Here is a 13,145-nt window from a genome sequence, read left to right as displayed (position 1 = left end):
TAAGTTGCTGTTTATCTATTATAAAAGTAATACACACTATACAAAATTTAGACAAGCAGAGATAAGGAAAAAATTCTACTCAGATTTCCATTACACCAAAACAACCACTGTTATTCTTTTGGTATATTTCTTTCCAGTCTTTTCCCCTCCTGTAATTCAGAGGCTTTTATTTTTCTACATAGTAGATTCATTAATTAAACTGAATATATCATACTATATTCAGTAATTAAACTGAATATATCATTCTAATAAAATGATTTCTTGATCACTTGAGTCAACTGAACATTTGGCTATTATTACCTCTGTGTTTTTTAAGCTGGATTCCAAGACCCTGTGGTCTGCAGATGTATTCTAGGGAGTCTGAGAATTCTGAGAGAATACTTTTTTAAAATGTTATTTATTTCAATGACTTTTTTGGTGAATGTAAACATTTTTCAGCATGAATAAACACATATAACTGAGTTGTACTACAAGTTTTCAGTGCTGTTATTTGTTTTTACAATTATATTATTTCACTGTGAAATCTTTAACTTAAATCTTTAATCTGCAGGTTTAACTTTTATTTTCACTCATTGTTTATCACGTTGAAACTTGCAAAACCCCAGCAGACCTCTTTTTCTTGGAATTCTCAGACAACTCCAATATAACCTCCTCTTTTGTGGTAAGAGGTATCTGGTGCATTACTCACATTTGAGAAATATTGATAGATAAATGATTTAATAGACATATCAGATTACACAGGGATGAGACTGGGATTAGGGGAGTGAGAAACCGGCCTCAGGCACAAAATTAAGGTACCAAAAATCTCAGGAAACACGATCAATATTTTAATGCATTATTTTTTAAAAGTATAATCCATGATGAACAAAACAAGAAAACTTATATAAATAAAGACAGGATCAGTATTACTGATTTTTCCTTTGGCCTCTGTCTCCAATTTAATGGTCCTACATAACACTGAGAATATATAACCATAACCCAATGTCAGTCCACTTGTTTCCCAACATTCGGTATAATCAGAAATACCATGATGAACATTTCTGTGAATACTCATACTCTCATACTTAGCATTACATTCTAAAGAAAGGATTTTTGAAGTGAAACTAATAGGTAAAAAGGTTCACAGTCAATGTTCTTGATACACAATGGTAGTTTTTTTAAACTTTTAATTAGATTTATGCTAGCAATTTGTGAAAAAGCCATTTAAAAGTCTTTCTCCACTGTTGTCTCAATCTTCAATTCTTTTTGTAATATCTACTTACAAAAACAGCATTGTAATGTACCAATATTAACTTTGTGTAGCATGTTATCAACATTTTTTTGATATTTCCTTTTTAAATTTTTTATGTACAGGTTTTCATTTCTATGCCAAAAATCTAATTTTTACTTTTGTAACTCCTTTGATTTCTTATAAAGCTGTAGTCCTTTAAATGAGAGGTCAGCAAACGTTATCTGAAAAGGGCCAGATACTAAATATTTTCAGGCCTGGAAGCCATATTACCACAACTACTCAACTCTGCCCTGGTAGAGCAAAAGTACTCCCAATATGTAAATGAATGAATGCAGCAATGATCCAATAAAACTCTATTTACAAGAACAGTGTGCAGAAAAACAAAAACAAAACAGAAACACAGAAAGCAGGCTGGATTCGGCGTGCTGCTGAGAATTTGCCAACTCCTAATTTAATCCACCTGGAATTTACTTACTTTGATGTTTAAAGGGCATTTTTTCCCCTTCTCTGAGTAACTACTGAATTCCTTCCATTCACTGTTAACATACCAAATTGTTTAAAAATGTCTTGTGGCAATCTATTCTGTATCATTATCAGCCTAATTTTTTTTTTTTTTTTTAAAGTAAACTCTACCCCAACATGGGGCTCAAACTCACGACCCTGAGATCAAGAGTTGCACACTCTACCAACTGAGCCAGCCAGGTGCCCCATTATCAACCTAATTTTAGGATATCACACTCTCCTAATAAACCTAATTGGGATAGGTCTAACCATTTAATAGTCCACCACTATCAACCTACTTTTTTTAGAACACACGTGTAATGTTTGTGTGCATACATGCCTATTTATTCTTCAAAACATCAGGACCTACTGATATTTTCAGTATTATACCGAAACTCTCTCTTAGTTTAGGAATCACTAATACCTTACATTTTTAAAAAGTCTCTCTATTCCATTAAACTGTTTTTTACCTGACATAAGTACTTTTTAAAAGTTGCTTTACCAAAGGGAATACATTTTCGTGTTACCTGAGAAACAATGATTTACAGAAATATTGCTTTTATGTAATTAAAATTCAACTACTTCATTAAACTTCCATGAATTCTATTAATTCCCTAATAGAGCGTTACTAGTAAACAATGATAATTTTCCCCCTCTTCCATTTCTTCTAATTTCTTTAACATGTACCAGGTCAAAAATCCAACAATTTAAATAATAATGCTGACAGCAGTAATTTGTGTTCTTTTAGTAATTATTAACAGGTTTTCATCATTTTACTCTTAAATAATGATTGTTAGTGATCTGAAGTAGATATTTCCTTACCATGAGCAAGAGCATCTATTATGAAAAATGAATAGTAAATTACGAGATGTCTTTTTGTATCTACATATCTACCCATATACTCTTATTTGACCAGTTGAAGTTATATATTAAAAGATTTCCTAATATTGACTCATCCTGACATTCCTACATTATATAGTATATTAAAGAAAATTTCAAGGAAGAAAAAAATTTTTTTAATCTCAGGAAACTCCCCCCCAAACTAATACTCATTGGCATACTTTAATGGTCTCCAGTCAGCAACTTTTCTCACTGTTTATGACAATTATTCCAAACTTCTGATTTTTCTTTAAGCCTCAAGTACATATTACTTCTGTAACATAGTAAAATAAGTATATATCTTAAGTACTCTACTTATACACCACAGGATGCCTTCAAGGCAGAATCATGTTTATGTCAGTATCCCCCTAATAATGAATAACTTCAGAAACCTTTAATTATAAACAATGACTAATAACTTGAGAAGTGAAAATCTGATGACTCAAAGACTTTCAGAAGTAGAAAAGCAGATGTCAAAACAAAACAAAAAAAATCCTTTATCAATAGCTCTACCTTCCCTTTACAATAAAGGAAGACCTGTAGCAGTACCCCAAGACAGTATTTTGGAAATGAAGGACCCAGCACCTTCAGCCAAGTTAATCTGACATACCTAAAGAAAGCTCCAACATTTAATTATTGCATTCCACTTCTTAAAACTATATGACTCATTATTATTGATAATTCATTTGCTTTCCCACCCTAATCCATTTAACAAGAGATTAAAATTAGCTTTCTACTATGAGCAAAAAGAACAAAAACTCCTAACTTAAATGTAGTATGCACTGAATTTCAAACTTTTAGAACCTAGAGAAAAGGGGAAAAGGAAAAATGAGGTCTCTGGCTCTTTAAAATTTCTATTTAAAACCTTCTCTGGGCATTTTTAAAAAATGAAACAACTTTTATTTATATAAAGATTGTCAGACTAATAATAGTAAGACCTTGATTATGACCCCATAGTGGCTCCTTCCTGACCACATGGCCTTGAGTAACTAGCTTAACCTTTATGAACTTCAGTTCCCTCATTTATGAATGGAATTAATTATCACCTACTCTGGTCATCTTATGTAAGAAAGATGAAACAGCATGGTACACATAAAAGCATCTATACCTGTAAAAATATTAAAGAAAATATAGTAACATGTGATGGGAATTTGAACAAAGAAATGAAACTGGAAGGCCAAATGATATTATGTCAATAACAGAGGCAGGAGAATGACAACTGAACCCAGAATACCATAACTGAAGAAATAAACAAGAACAAATGGGTAGAAGTCTTTAAATATATAGGCACACACTTCAGCACTTTAGGTACTTTGGAAAGAAAAGAAAGTATGGAAATCAATGAAATTAACACCAAAATGAATTATGTAAAAAGGAGAATTAGGAAGTTAGCTGAAAACAAAACTACAAGTTAAGCAAAGAGAAAATCCAAAGGAGATTTGACAAAGGGGGAATGAGCTAAAGCTATCATCTTACTAAATCACAAGAAAAGTTTACTAGTAGCAATTGATAGTCAAAAGTAAAGCGTGTCCACAACCATTAAACCTATCAGTATTTTATGAGAGTTAGGTTAACGGTACTGTTTTAGAGACTATTAAAATAATACATTGGAACTCCCTTTTCCAGTCTATCCGAAGTGAGTAAGAGTGATAACGCATTAGGTAGTACTGAACAGCAAAAAATACAGACTTCCAATGATATGGTAGAGAAATACCTTAAAAGAACAGGACAATGAAGGGAGAGGAAAAGGGGTGGGAAAGAAGGAGGGGGAAGGAAAAGTAAGAAAAGAGGGAAAAGAAAAGAAAGACCACATATCTATAGTTTAACAGAAGGTCCCTGGAGGGATCTCTAGAAGAATTATAAAAGGTCTGATCCCACAGAATTGATGTGGTAATAACAGAAAGGATTTCTCAGAGAAAACCTAGGTTTACTAACTTAGGTTTACTAACATCCTGGGACTGCCTATTATAGTGTCAGGATAAAGAATGCCTCCGGACCTTATGCCCAGGACCTACACACATTCCTGCTTGGTTCTGAAGAGTCCAATCAATCAGGTGCTGAGCCTTTGAGGAAGTTCTTTCTTGTAATCATGATGAAATCTCACATTCGTCATTTAATAACACATTAGTACTCTCTGAATTGAATATAAAAATGTAGGTGTTTCTAACAATTCCATCCTATTGGTATTCCCAGACCACTGAATGTTTTCTTAAAAAAAAAAGTAATAAAAATAATCCTTCCTGATGCACTCTTCCCTGAAGGTTATTTATTTGGTCTTTGCAATAACTGCCTTTCCATCCTAAGGAAAATACCACGGGGTCACAGAGAGAAAGTGATGCCTTTGGATCCCTGCCAGTATTATGATTTCTTATGAATTTCCCATGTTCACATTGGGGCAAGTAAGAGACAGAAAATCTTCTCTATATACAGATATGTTTGTACTCTTCTGAACCATACAGTGCCACATGAACTTTTCCTAGGTTACCAGTACATTTCTTTAACCCTAATTCAGACAACCAAGATCTCCATTCTGCCTTCCTGTATGTAACTATTTTCATATTCCTACTCCGCCATCTTCTTCTGTGTTGCCACCACACTCATAACCATCCAGCTCCTACATCTTTATCATCACTATCCTATACAGCTACCTTCCACTGAACACCAAGAAATTCCTGCTTAACTGGCTATCAATCTGATTCATACAAAATATCTATTCTTCCAACTCCTTACTATAAAAGAGTGGTTCTCAACAGCAGACAATTTTGACCCCTACTCCAATGGGACAAATGGCAATGTCTGGAGATACTGGGGTGGGGGCGGGGAGGTGTTATTAATATCAAGTAGGTAGAAGCCAAGGATGCTGCTAAAAATACTACAATGCCCAAGGCAGCCCCTCACAACAAAGAATTATCTGGCCCCAAATGTCAATAGTGCCAAGGTTGGGAAACTGTGCTTACAGCCATCTGAATGAAAATACCTCTTCTACAGAAGTCTCACATTCTCAGCCCTCCAAAGAGCTATATGGAAAGATAACCTTTCTCCAGATCAAATGTGATTTCAGAGAAATAACTAACTCATGCCAGCTTTACTTCTCAGCCTCTGAATTAATGCCATCTGTGTAAAACATAGACACTCTCAAATAATTGCTGACTTTGTGTACTCATCCCTCAGTCCCCTTCATATACTCCAAAATGATTACTGCAACTAACATATTTTTTTTCTTCTATTCTAGCTACTGTAGCATCATTAACTACGTGGATATCTTCACTGATTTCAGGACTTCAGTTATAGGATCTCTGAAACTTTTACCTTCAGAGCAATCTTAAAATAGAAGAACTTGATCCTCCTGATTAATTACAAGTCTGAAATCTGGAATCCCATTTCACCCACCAAAGCCTCCTTTACCTTCTATCCACTGATGAAATTAACTGGTTCTTCAAACAACTCTTTCAAAGATAACCTATCCATTAATTCCTCCCCCACAACCCTTAAATCCATATAGAGCTTGTACTTCATTAGCAAAAACTGCAAAAGGCTTATTACTACTTTGTATAAACTCAATCACAACATAAACTCATAAACAACCATAAACCTTCAACCATGCCTGCTTATCACCCTCAAATCCTTGAAGATTCACTAAAAATCACACAACAGTGGTATTAAAGAACAAAGTGGATTAAAAGCCTAAATTACTACTCAGGAAAAGTTTCACATAATTCTTGATTCCTTAGCATTATTCTCACAAGATAATTCAAATTACCTCAACTTTCATTAAAAGTCTCCTCTCATACTGTCAACAAACTACTTCACTTCTTAATCAGGAACTTCCTCTCTCAAATAAGTAATTCATGTGTGGAACAAAAAAGAAAGGGGAAAATAAAGGTGAAATGTTTACTTGAGCATTGTCAGGTTCATCTTTTATTTTGTCTAGTAGTCCCTGCTGTGGTGCCATTGCTTTGTCATACTCATCATCCAAAGGTTCTTCTTTAATTCTAATATTTGATGCAAAGGAATTTCCCAGTTCCGAACCAATGGATTCTTTATTGGCAAATGGATAGCTGGAATCCTAAAACACAATATAAAGGATTAATAAATATTCAGATTTAAAAATTATTCCTCTTCAGGTTCAACACCCAAAGATAAGCTCATTGGAAATGAAGAACTCTATGGATATTCCTTAGAGTCCCTATGCCTAAAAGTAAATGTGATCTATCTAAATATCAAATACAATAAAGAAACTAGGATCTGAAGCTTCTTAAAACACCTTCAAAGATGTCCTTACCAAATAATAAAGCAAATTTTTTTAAAAACCCGTGCTCTACCTAACACATATAGTTACAGTTTAGAAAATGACATAAAGAAAACTTTGACACTTGCCACAGTTACAGCAATCTACATACACACTGAAAACTTACCCTAAAGTTTGTTTCTGGGGTTTGTGGTAAATGGGTATGTAATGTTTCTTCAACTTGATTAGCTATTGAAGGAAAAAAAAAACAAAACAAACACATGTATATGAATAACAAATCTTATAAAGAGTGACCTAAAAAGCTGTCATTTGATAATCACCTCTCTTGTCCAATAAAGATGCTTATTAGAATGAAATGGGTCCCCCAAAATACCCAAAAGATAGCTTCACTCAAAAGCCTGGCCCCACCTTACTTTTAGCCTCATTTTACACTTTCCTTGCTCAAACCTAAATAAAGTGTTACTTTAATCACTATGCCCTGAAAACTACTTGTGTTTGTTCTTGTCCATTTCTGCTAATATCATTTCAAGGCCCCGCTATCTATCTTAATCCCTATACGGTCTTCCAGATTCTTCTTAGTTCAAAATCCACCTGTCCTCTATAAATCTTCACTGACCACTTAGTTAAAAAATCAGCATTTTTCTAAGAACACCTAAAGCACTGTTTCAATTCTTTGAAAGAAATCTTGTAAAAAAAAAATCTTCTGCCATTATCTTTAATTCTAAATTAAATCTTGTGCTATTCAACTGGTCACTGATGCTTCTACTACTTGATTTACCCCTTCTACTACTAGACATTATGTTCCTTGAGGATAAATACCCTCATAATTTATCCCCTATAGGAATATCAAATATATATATTGAGTAATATATAGTGAAAAATATACTATACCCTTTACAGCAGCCTGGTATATAATAGATATGTAAATTAATTGTTCTTTTTTAATGATACTAATTTGTTCTTTCTACCATATGTTCCCAGCATTGTCAGAAAAAAATGTTAAGGATTGTTATATTATACCTTGCTTTCCTTCACATCTATCAAACATTTGTTAATATTACTATTTTCCCTACACCAGGTTAGGCCCCAAGAATACAAAGATGAATAAGACACAATCTGGTTCTCAATAAACTCCTACACTAGTAAGTAAGGCAAAACAAATACAGAAGTATAATACTGTAAGGACTACAAATAATGAAGTATAAACAAAATGCTATGGAAATACAGATAAATAATTCATTCTTCATGTAGAGAGGTTAGGGATGACTACAGAGTAGAAGAGGTTTTTGACTTAGGTACTACTGGATAGAAGTACTCTTACAAGCATATATACAAAGAAAGAAAAGGACATACAGACAAATGGAATAGCAGGGCAAAAAGAAGGCAGAGAAATAGGAAAATATGTGACATATTCAAGAATGGAACTGGAGCTACAGTATAGGGTACACTGGGCAAAGAGGCTCAAGAGAGGGCCCCGAGAAACTTCTAAAACATACAATAGAAATGTTATCAAATAGAAAAACCCTCCCTAAGTTGGACTAATTTGTGGGACAGCAGTTTGAATTAGTGCTTACAGCACAAAGAAGTTAAATCCAACTTCAGGTTCCAATGTTCAACCAAAGAAAATGAACAGGTGACTTGAGTATCTTGCCTTCTCATCAAAATATTGCAACCAGGGAAGGGAGAAATGAGGTTTAGAGCTATTTTTCAATCATTTTTACCATTACCAAAAGTTACTGGGAGAAATTCAGTCACTCTGCAAAGAACAAGGATAAAAGAAAAATGACAAGCTTACAATGAATTTAACTGTTCATATTTCGCTTAGCATCACAAGTAATAAACGTTATATTATTATCAGTACGTTGTTATTTATTGTGTTTTATGGCTCTATTCCAACAATTATTACCTGCTTTATCAAAAAAACTGCTTTTCAACCTTGAATCCAACTCTTTATGGGGTTTATCCAACCGTTTTTCACGTTCATGATAAGTTAGGTCTCTATTTTTCTCCTTTCCAGAAAATGTCTCTTTGCTGTTTTCTCTTACTAGACTAAAATCTTTCCGTATGGACTTAAAGATAGAAACCTGATCAAACTGTTTAGGAAAGTCTTTTTTTAATTTATTTTGAATTTGTATTTCATTTTCATTGTCTGATTCATGCTGTGTGACTCTTCTCTCTACTTCCAAGCTATCATCAGTATGAATTGAAGAAACAAGATTGTCCTTTGAACTAAAATCCTGTTCATCCTCATTGTCACTACCAACGACTGGAATTCCTGCAAGATCCCCAGAGTTCAAAAAATAATCATCTTCATCCAGCAATGAATTTTCAGATCCTGTTTGATTCGGCATTCCATAAGACATGCTGTCAAGGGTAGGAGTTAAGTTGTGGTCTATATCTTCAGACATTTCTGTATCCATGATACCACCACCTTAAAAAGTAAAATACTGTTTAGACAAGCGACAGTGCTAAAGATGACCACATTTATAAGGTTGTCTGGTACTTAACCAAATACATAATTTTTCTTTTCAAACAAAATATAAGAAAAATAACAGCACAGTATTCATTTAGTACTTTGATACATGTGTGACAGATACGACTACCCTAATGTGACAGAAAAGGAAACAGGGACCTAAAACTTGATAAGCTATATTGGGTTAGAAAGGAGGCAATGTAATACCCCCCCCCTCTAAAAAAAAAAGAGAGAGAGAGAGAGAGAAAGCGAGAGAACCAACTTCAAAATCAGACATAACTGTGTTGGAACCATAGTGTGATCACTAAAAATCTTTTATGTGATCCTGAGAAATAAACTCTCGGGTTTATCTATCAAACAGTGTAATACTCACCTTAGAGATTAATTTGTGGTGAGGATTAATGATAGTATTATTAAAGGCCTTTTAACACAGTAACTGATACACAGAAGGAACAGAAAAGTGATAGTTTTAATTATTATAGTGATTATTCTGGGGAAGTGAGATTAGAACCCAGGTCTCTGGTCTTAAAGTCTCACTGTCTCTCGTTTAACTCTAATAAAGACAGCAGGTAATGTTTACAACAGTAAATATTTAAACATAGAGAATAAAATTTATCCAAGCCAGAATTTAAAAACTATTTACTGTCTGAAACTACATGTTCACATCTCTCCCATTCCAAATAAAACTAAAAAATCTCCCAGCCCTTATTCAGCTCTCCTTCACAGTCAATTCTCTAGAAAAAAAAAAGTCTACGCTGGTTTGTTTTTACTTCACCTCCCAGTCATTAATCCTTTGAACTTAATGCAACTTCGGTCCCAACTTCACACTGGAACTGCTCTCATTAAGATCTTCAGTAATTTCCTAATGGTCAAATCCAACTGATTTTTTTTCAATTGTCAAGTGGCATATGCCTCCTGGAATAAAGGCCTTTAGTTTCTATGACACTACACTTCATCCTATCTTTCTAACTAGTCTATTAATTTATTTGATGCTACCTCTTCCTCTGTTGTTGCCTTCAATATGCCAGCTGTCTTCTCATTTTATACACTCGGAACAGATTAATTTACCCCAGTAGCTTTCACCTTTGCTGTGAACTTCCTAAGCACTTTAGCTTACACCTTTCTTCCAAGATTCAGATCTCTACATTCACCTAGCTCCTCTAAACCCCAGGAATCTCCAACTTAGTACTTCTAAAACCAAGCTCATCATGTTCCCATTCCAAGCATACTCTTCCTGTATTTCTGTCACTTAATTAACAGCATCACCAAGACAGCAGTTTGCTTATGAAAAGAGAATCAGTCCAATTCTCCTTCCCTCTGGACAAATTCTATCAACTGTACTACTTAATATCTCTCCAGTCTTCTCCACATGTCACTACTCCAACGCTCAACATCTCTTACTGTGGACATCTACATGAACATATAGGAAGCAACCATATTCTTACTTTCAACAACACTTTATCCTTAGGACCAGACCACATAGCACATGCTCAGTAATGGTTCATGATGAAAGAACATGCATTTCATATGGCCAGCAGCTTAATCCAAATTTTATTAGTATATGAGAAGTCAATAGTAAAAAGTAATATTGCAAGCAACTTTTCAAAATCACTACATTTAAATTCAGGATATGGTATTGGAAGAAAAGGGTACCACTTGGAAAAAGTGGATCCTTAACTGCTCTCAAAATAATTTCCAGAGGTATTTAATGTTTCAACATAAAAAGTCAGGGCGCCTGGGTGACTAAGAAGGTTAAGCATCTGCCTTCTGCTCAGGTTATGATCGCAGGGTCCTGGGATCAAGTTCCGCACTGGGTTTCCCTGCTCATCAGGATGTCTGCTTCTCCCTCTCCCTCTCCCTCCCCAACCCCCACTACTGCACTCTCACAAGTGCGCTCACGCTCTCTCTCTCTTGCTTGCTAATAAATAAAATCTTGAAAAAACATTAAAAATAAAATACTGACATTAAAAAATGGAAAAATTATTTTAAGTCTTAAACTAAGGAAAAGTCTTTCTAAAAATGACACAAAATCTAGAATAAAAGACTAATTTATTGGGGCACCTGGGTGGTTCAATGAGTAAAACCTCTGCCTTTGGCTCAGGTCATGATCTCAGGGTCCTAGGATCAAGCCCAGCATTGGGCTCTCTGCTCAGTGGGGAGCCTGCTTCCCGCCCCCCACCTTTGCCTGCCTCTCTGCCTACTTGTGATCTCTCTGTCAAATAAATAAAAAATCTTAAAAAAAAAAAACAACTAATTTATTGAGTAAAACAATTAACAGATCAAATGTAACTAAAAAATTCCTAGCAGTGCCTGGGTAGCTCAGTCAGCTGAGCATCCAACTCTTGATTTTGACTCATAAACTCAGAGTCATGAGATCAAGTTCCAAGTCAAGCTCCACACTCTGCTTCTCACTCTCCTTCTCCCTCTGCCCCTCCTTCCACTCATGCACTCTCTCATTCTCTCCCTAAATAAAACCAAAAAAATAATAATAATTCCCAAAGAAAAGAAAACCCAGAGCAAACCAAAAGATTAAAGATAAAGGGGTTGAAAAGATTTTATCATATATTCTATAAGAAAGGGTCACTTCCCTAATGAATAAAAGATTAAGATTCTCATACCTCAACAAAAATAGAAACAATCAAATACACATATAAAAGGATTTGAGTGAACATTTCACAGAAAAGGAACATGAAAGATAAGCTTTACTCGAAATGCAAAAGTAATAATTTACTTGAAATGCAAAGTAATAATTCAATGAGATACCATGTTCACATAGCAGGTTTGTAATGACAAAAGGTTTTGGTAACAGCCTAGCAGCTATGATATAGGCCAAAGCTGCCAGACTTTGGCCCAAAGCCAAAAAATATATACAAAGAAGAGTTTGTGACACAGACCATATGTGAGCTGAAAAGCCTAAAATATTTACTATCTGGCCCTTGAAAGAAAAAAAAAGTTTGCCAATTGCTACCATCCAATATTACTGGTAGGAATATAAACCAGTATGATCCTAATAAAAGAACCAGAAGATAAATATATGATACTTTAAATATACTAATACCTTTGAGCCAGCATTTCAACTTCCTACAGATGTAATCTTTATTCATTTTTTAATTCCAGTAGAGTTAACATACAGTGTTTTATTAGTCCTACAGATATAATATTGCAAGAGAACTATGAAAAAAACATTCATAGCAATAAAGACTGGAAATATCTATTCATCAATGAGGGTAAATTAATTACAAGACATACCTACAATGTTATATTATGTGGTCATAAAACAGAATGAGGTAGTTTTAAAGGAGTTTCCCAGGTTAATTAAGTAGAAATATCTAAGTGATATCACTGATTTATTTTTAAAAATTTATGTGTCTGTATAATTATTTATATATAAAAATATCTTCCAGGGGCGCCTGGGTGGCTCAGTGGGTTAAAGCCTCTGCCTTCGGCTCGGGTCGTGATCCCAGGGTCCTGGGATCGAGCCCCACATTGGGCTCTCTGCTCAGAAGGGAGCCTGCTTCCTCCTCTCTCTCTCTGCCTGCCTCTGCCTACTTGGGATCTGTCTGTCAAATAAATAAATAAATCTTTAAAAAAATATATATATATCTTCCATTGATTTTCTATGAATACCATAATTGGGTAACTAGAAGACAGAAACACCAACTTTTCAAAGCACACCTTTTGTATCTTGAGTTTTTTTTTTTTTAAAGATTTTATTTATTTATTTGACAGAGAGAGAGATCACAAATAGGCAGAGAGAGAGATGAGGAGAAGCAGGCTCCCCGCCAAGCAGAGAGCCCAATGTGGGACTCGAT

At 34.5% G+C, this 13,145-nt stretch overlaps 1 protein-coding gene across 11 annotated transcripts in view; it reads right to left on the bottom strand.

Moving 5' to 3' along the window:
• ZMYM4 (zinc finger MYM-type containing 4) overlaps positions 1-13,145 on the bottom strand; it is a 150,206-nt gene that overhangs the window by 46,748 nt on the left and 90,313 nt on the right. For 8 of the 11 annotated variants that reach the window (XM_082686833.1, XM_082686834.1, XM_082686838.1 and 5 more), the window contains 3 exons: positions 8,767-9,291; positions 7,027-7,088; positions 6,507-6,677 (listed from right to left, as the gene is read on the bottom strand). The exons of 2 other annotated variants lie outside the window; for them this stretch is intronic. In XM_082686833.1, the coding sequence (XP_082542959.1) occupies positions 6,507-6,677; positions 7,027-7,088; positions 8,767-9,291 (758 nt within the window). Of the gene's footprint in view, positions 1-6,506; positions 6,678-7,026; positions 7,089-8,434; positions 8,612-8,766; positions 9,292-13,145 lie in introns of those variants that run through there. One more of the 11 variants, XM_082686840.1, reaches the window with a different exon arrangement.

The sequence above is a fragment of the Mustela nivalis genome, assembly GCF_964662115.1.
Source record: "Mustela nivalis genome assembly, chromosome: 10".
In the NCBI taxonomy this organism is placed as follows: Eukaryota; Metazoa; Chordata; class Mammalia; order Carnivora; family Mustelidae; genus Mustela; species Mustela nivalis.
This window is presented reverse-complemented; position numbering and strand designations above follow the sequence as displayed.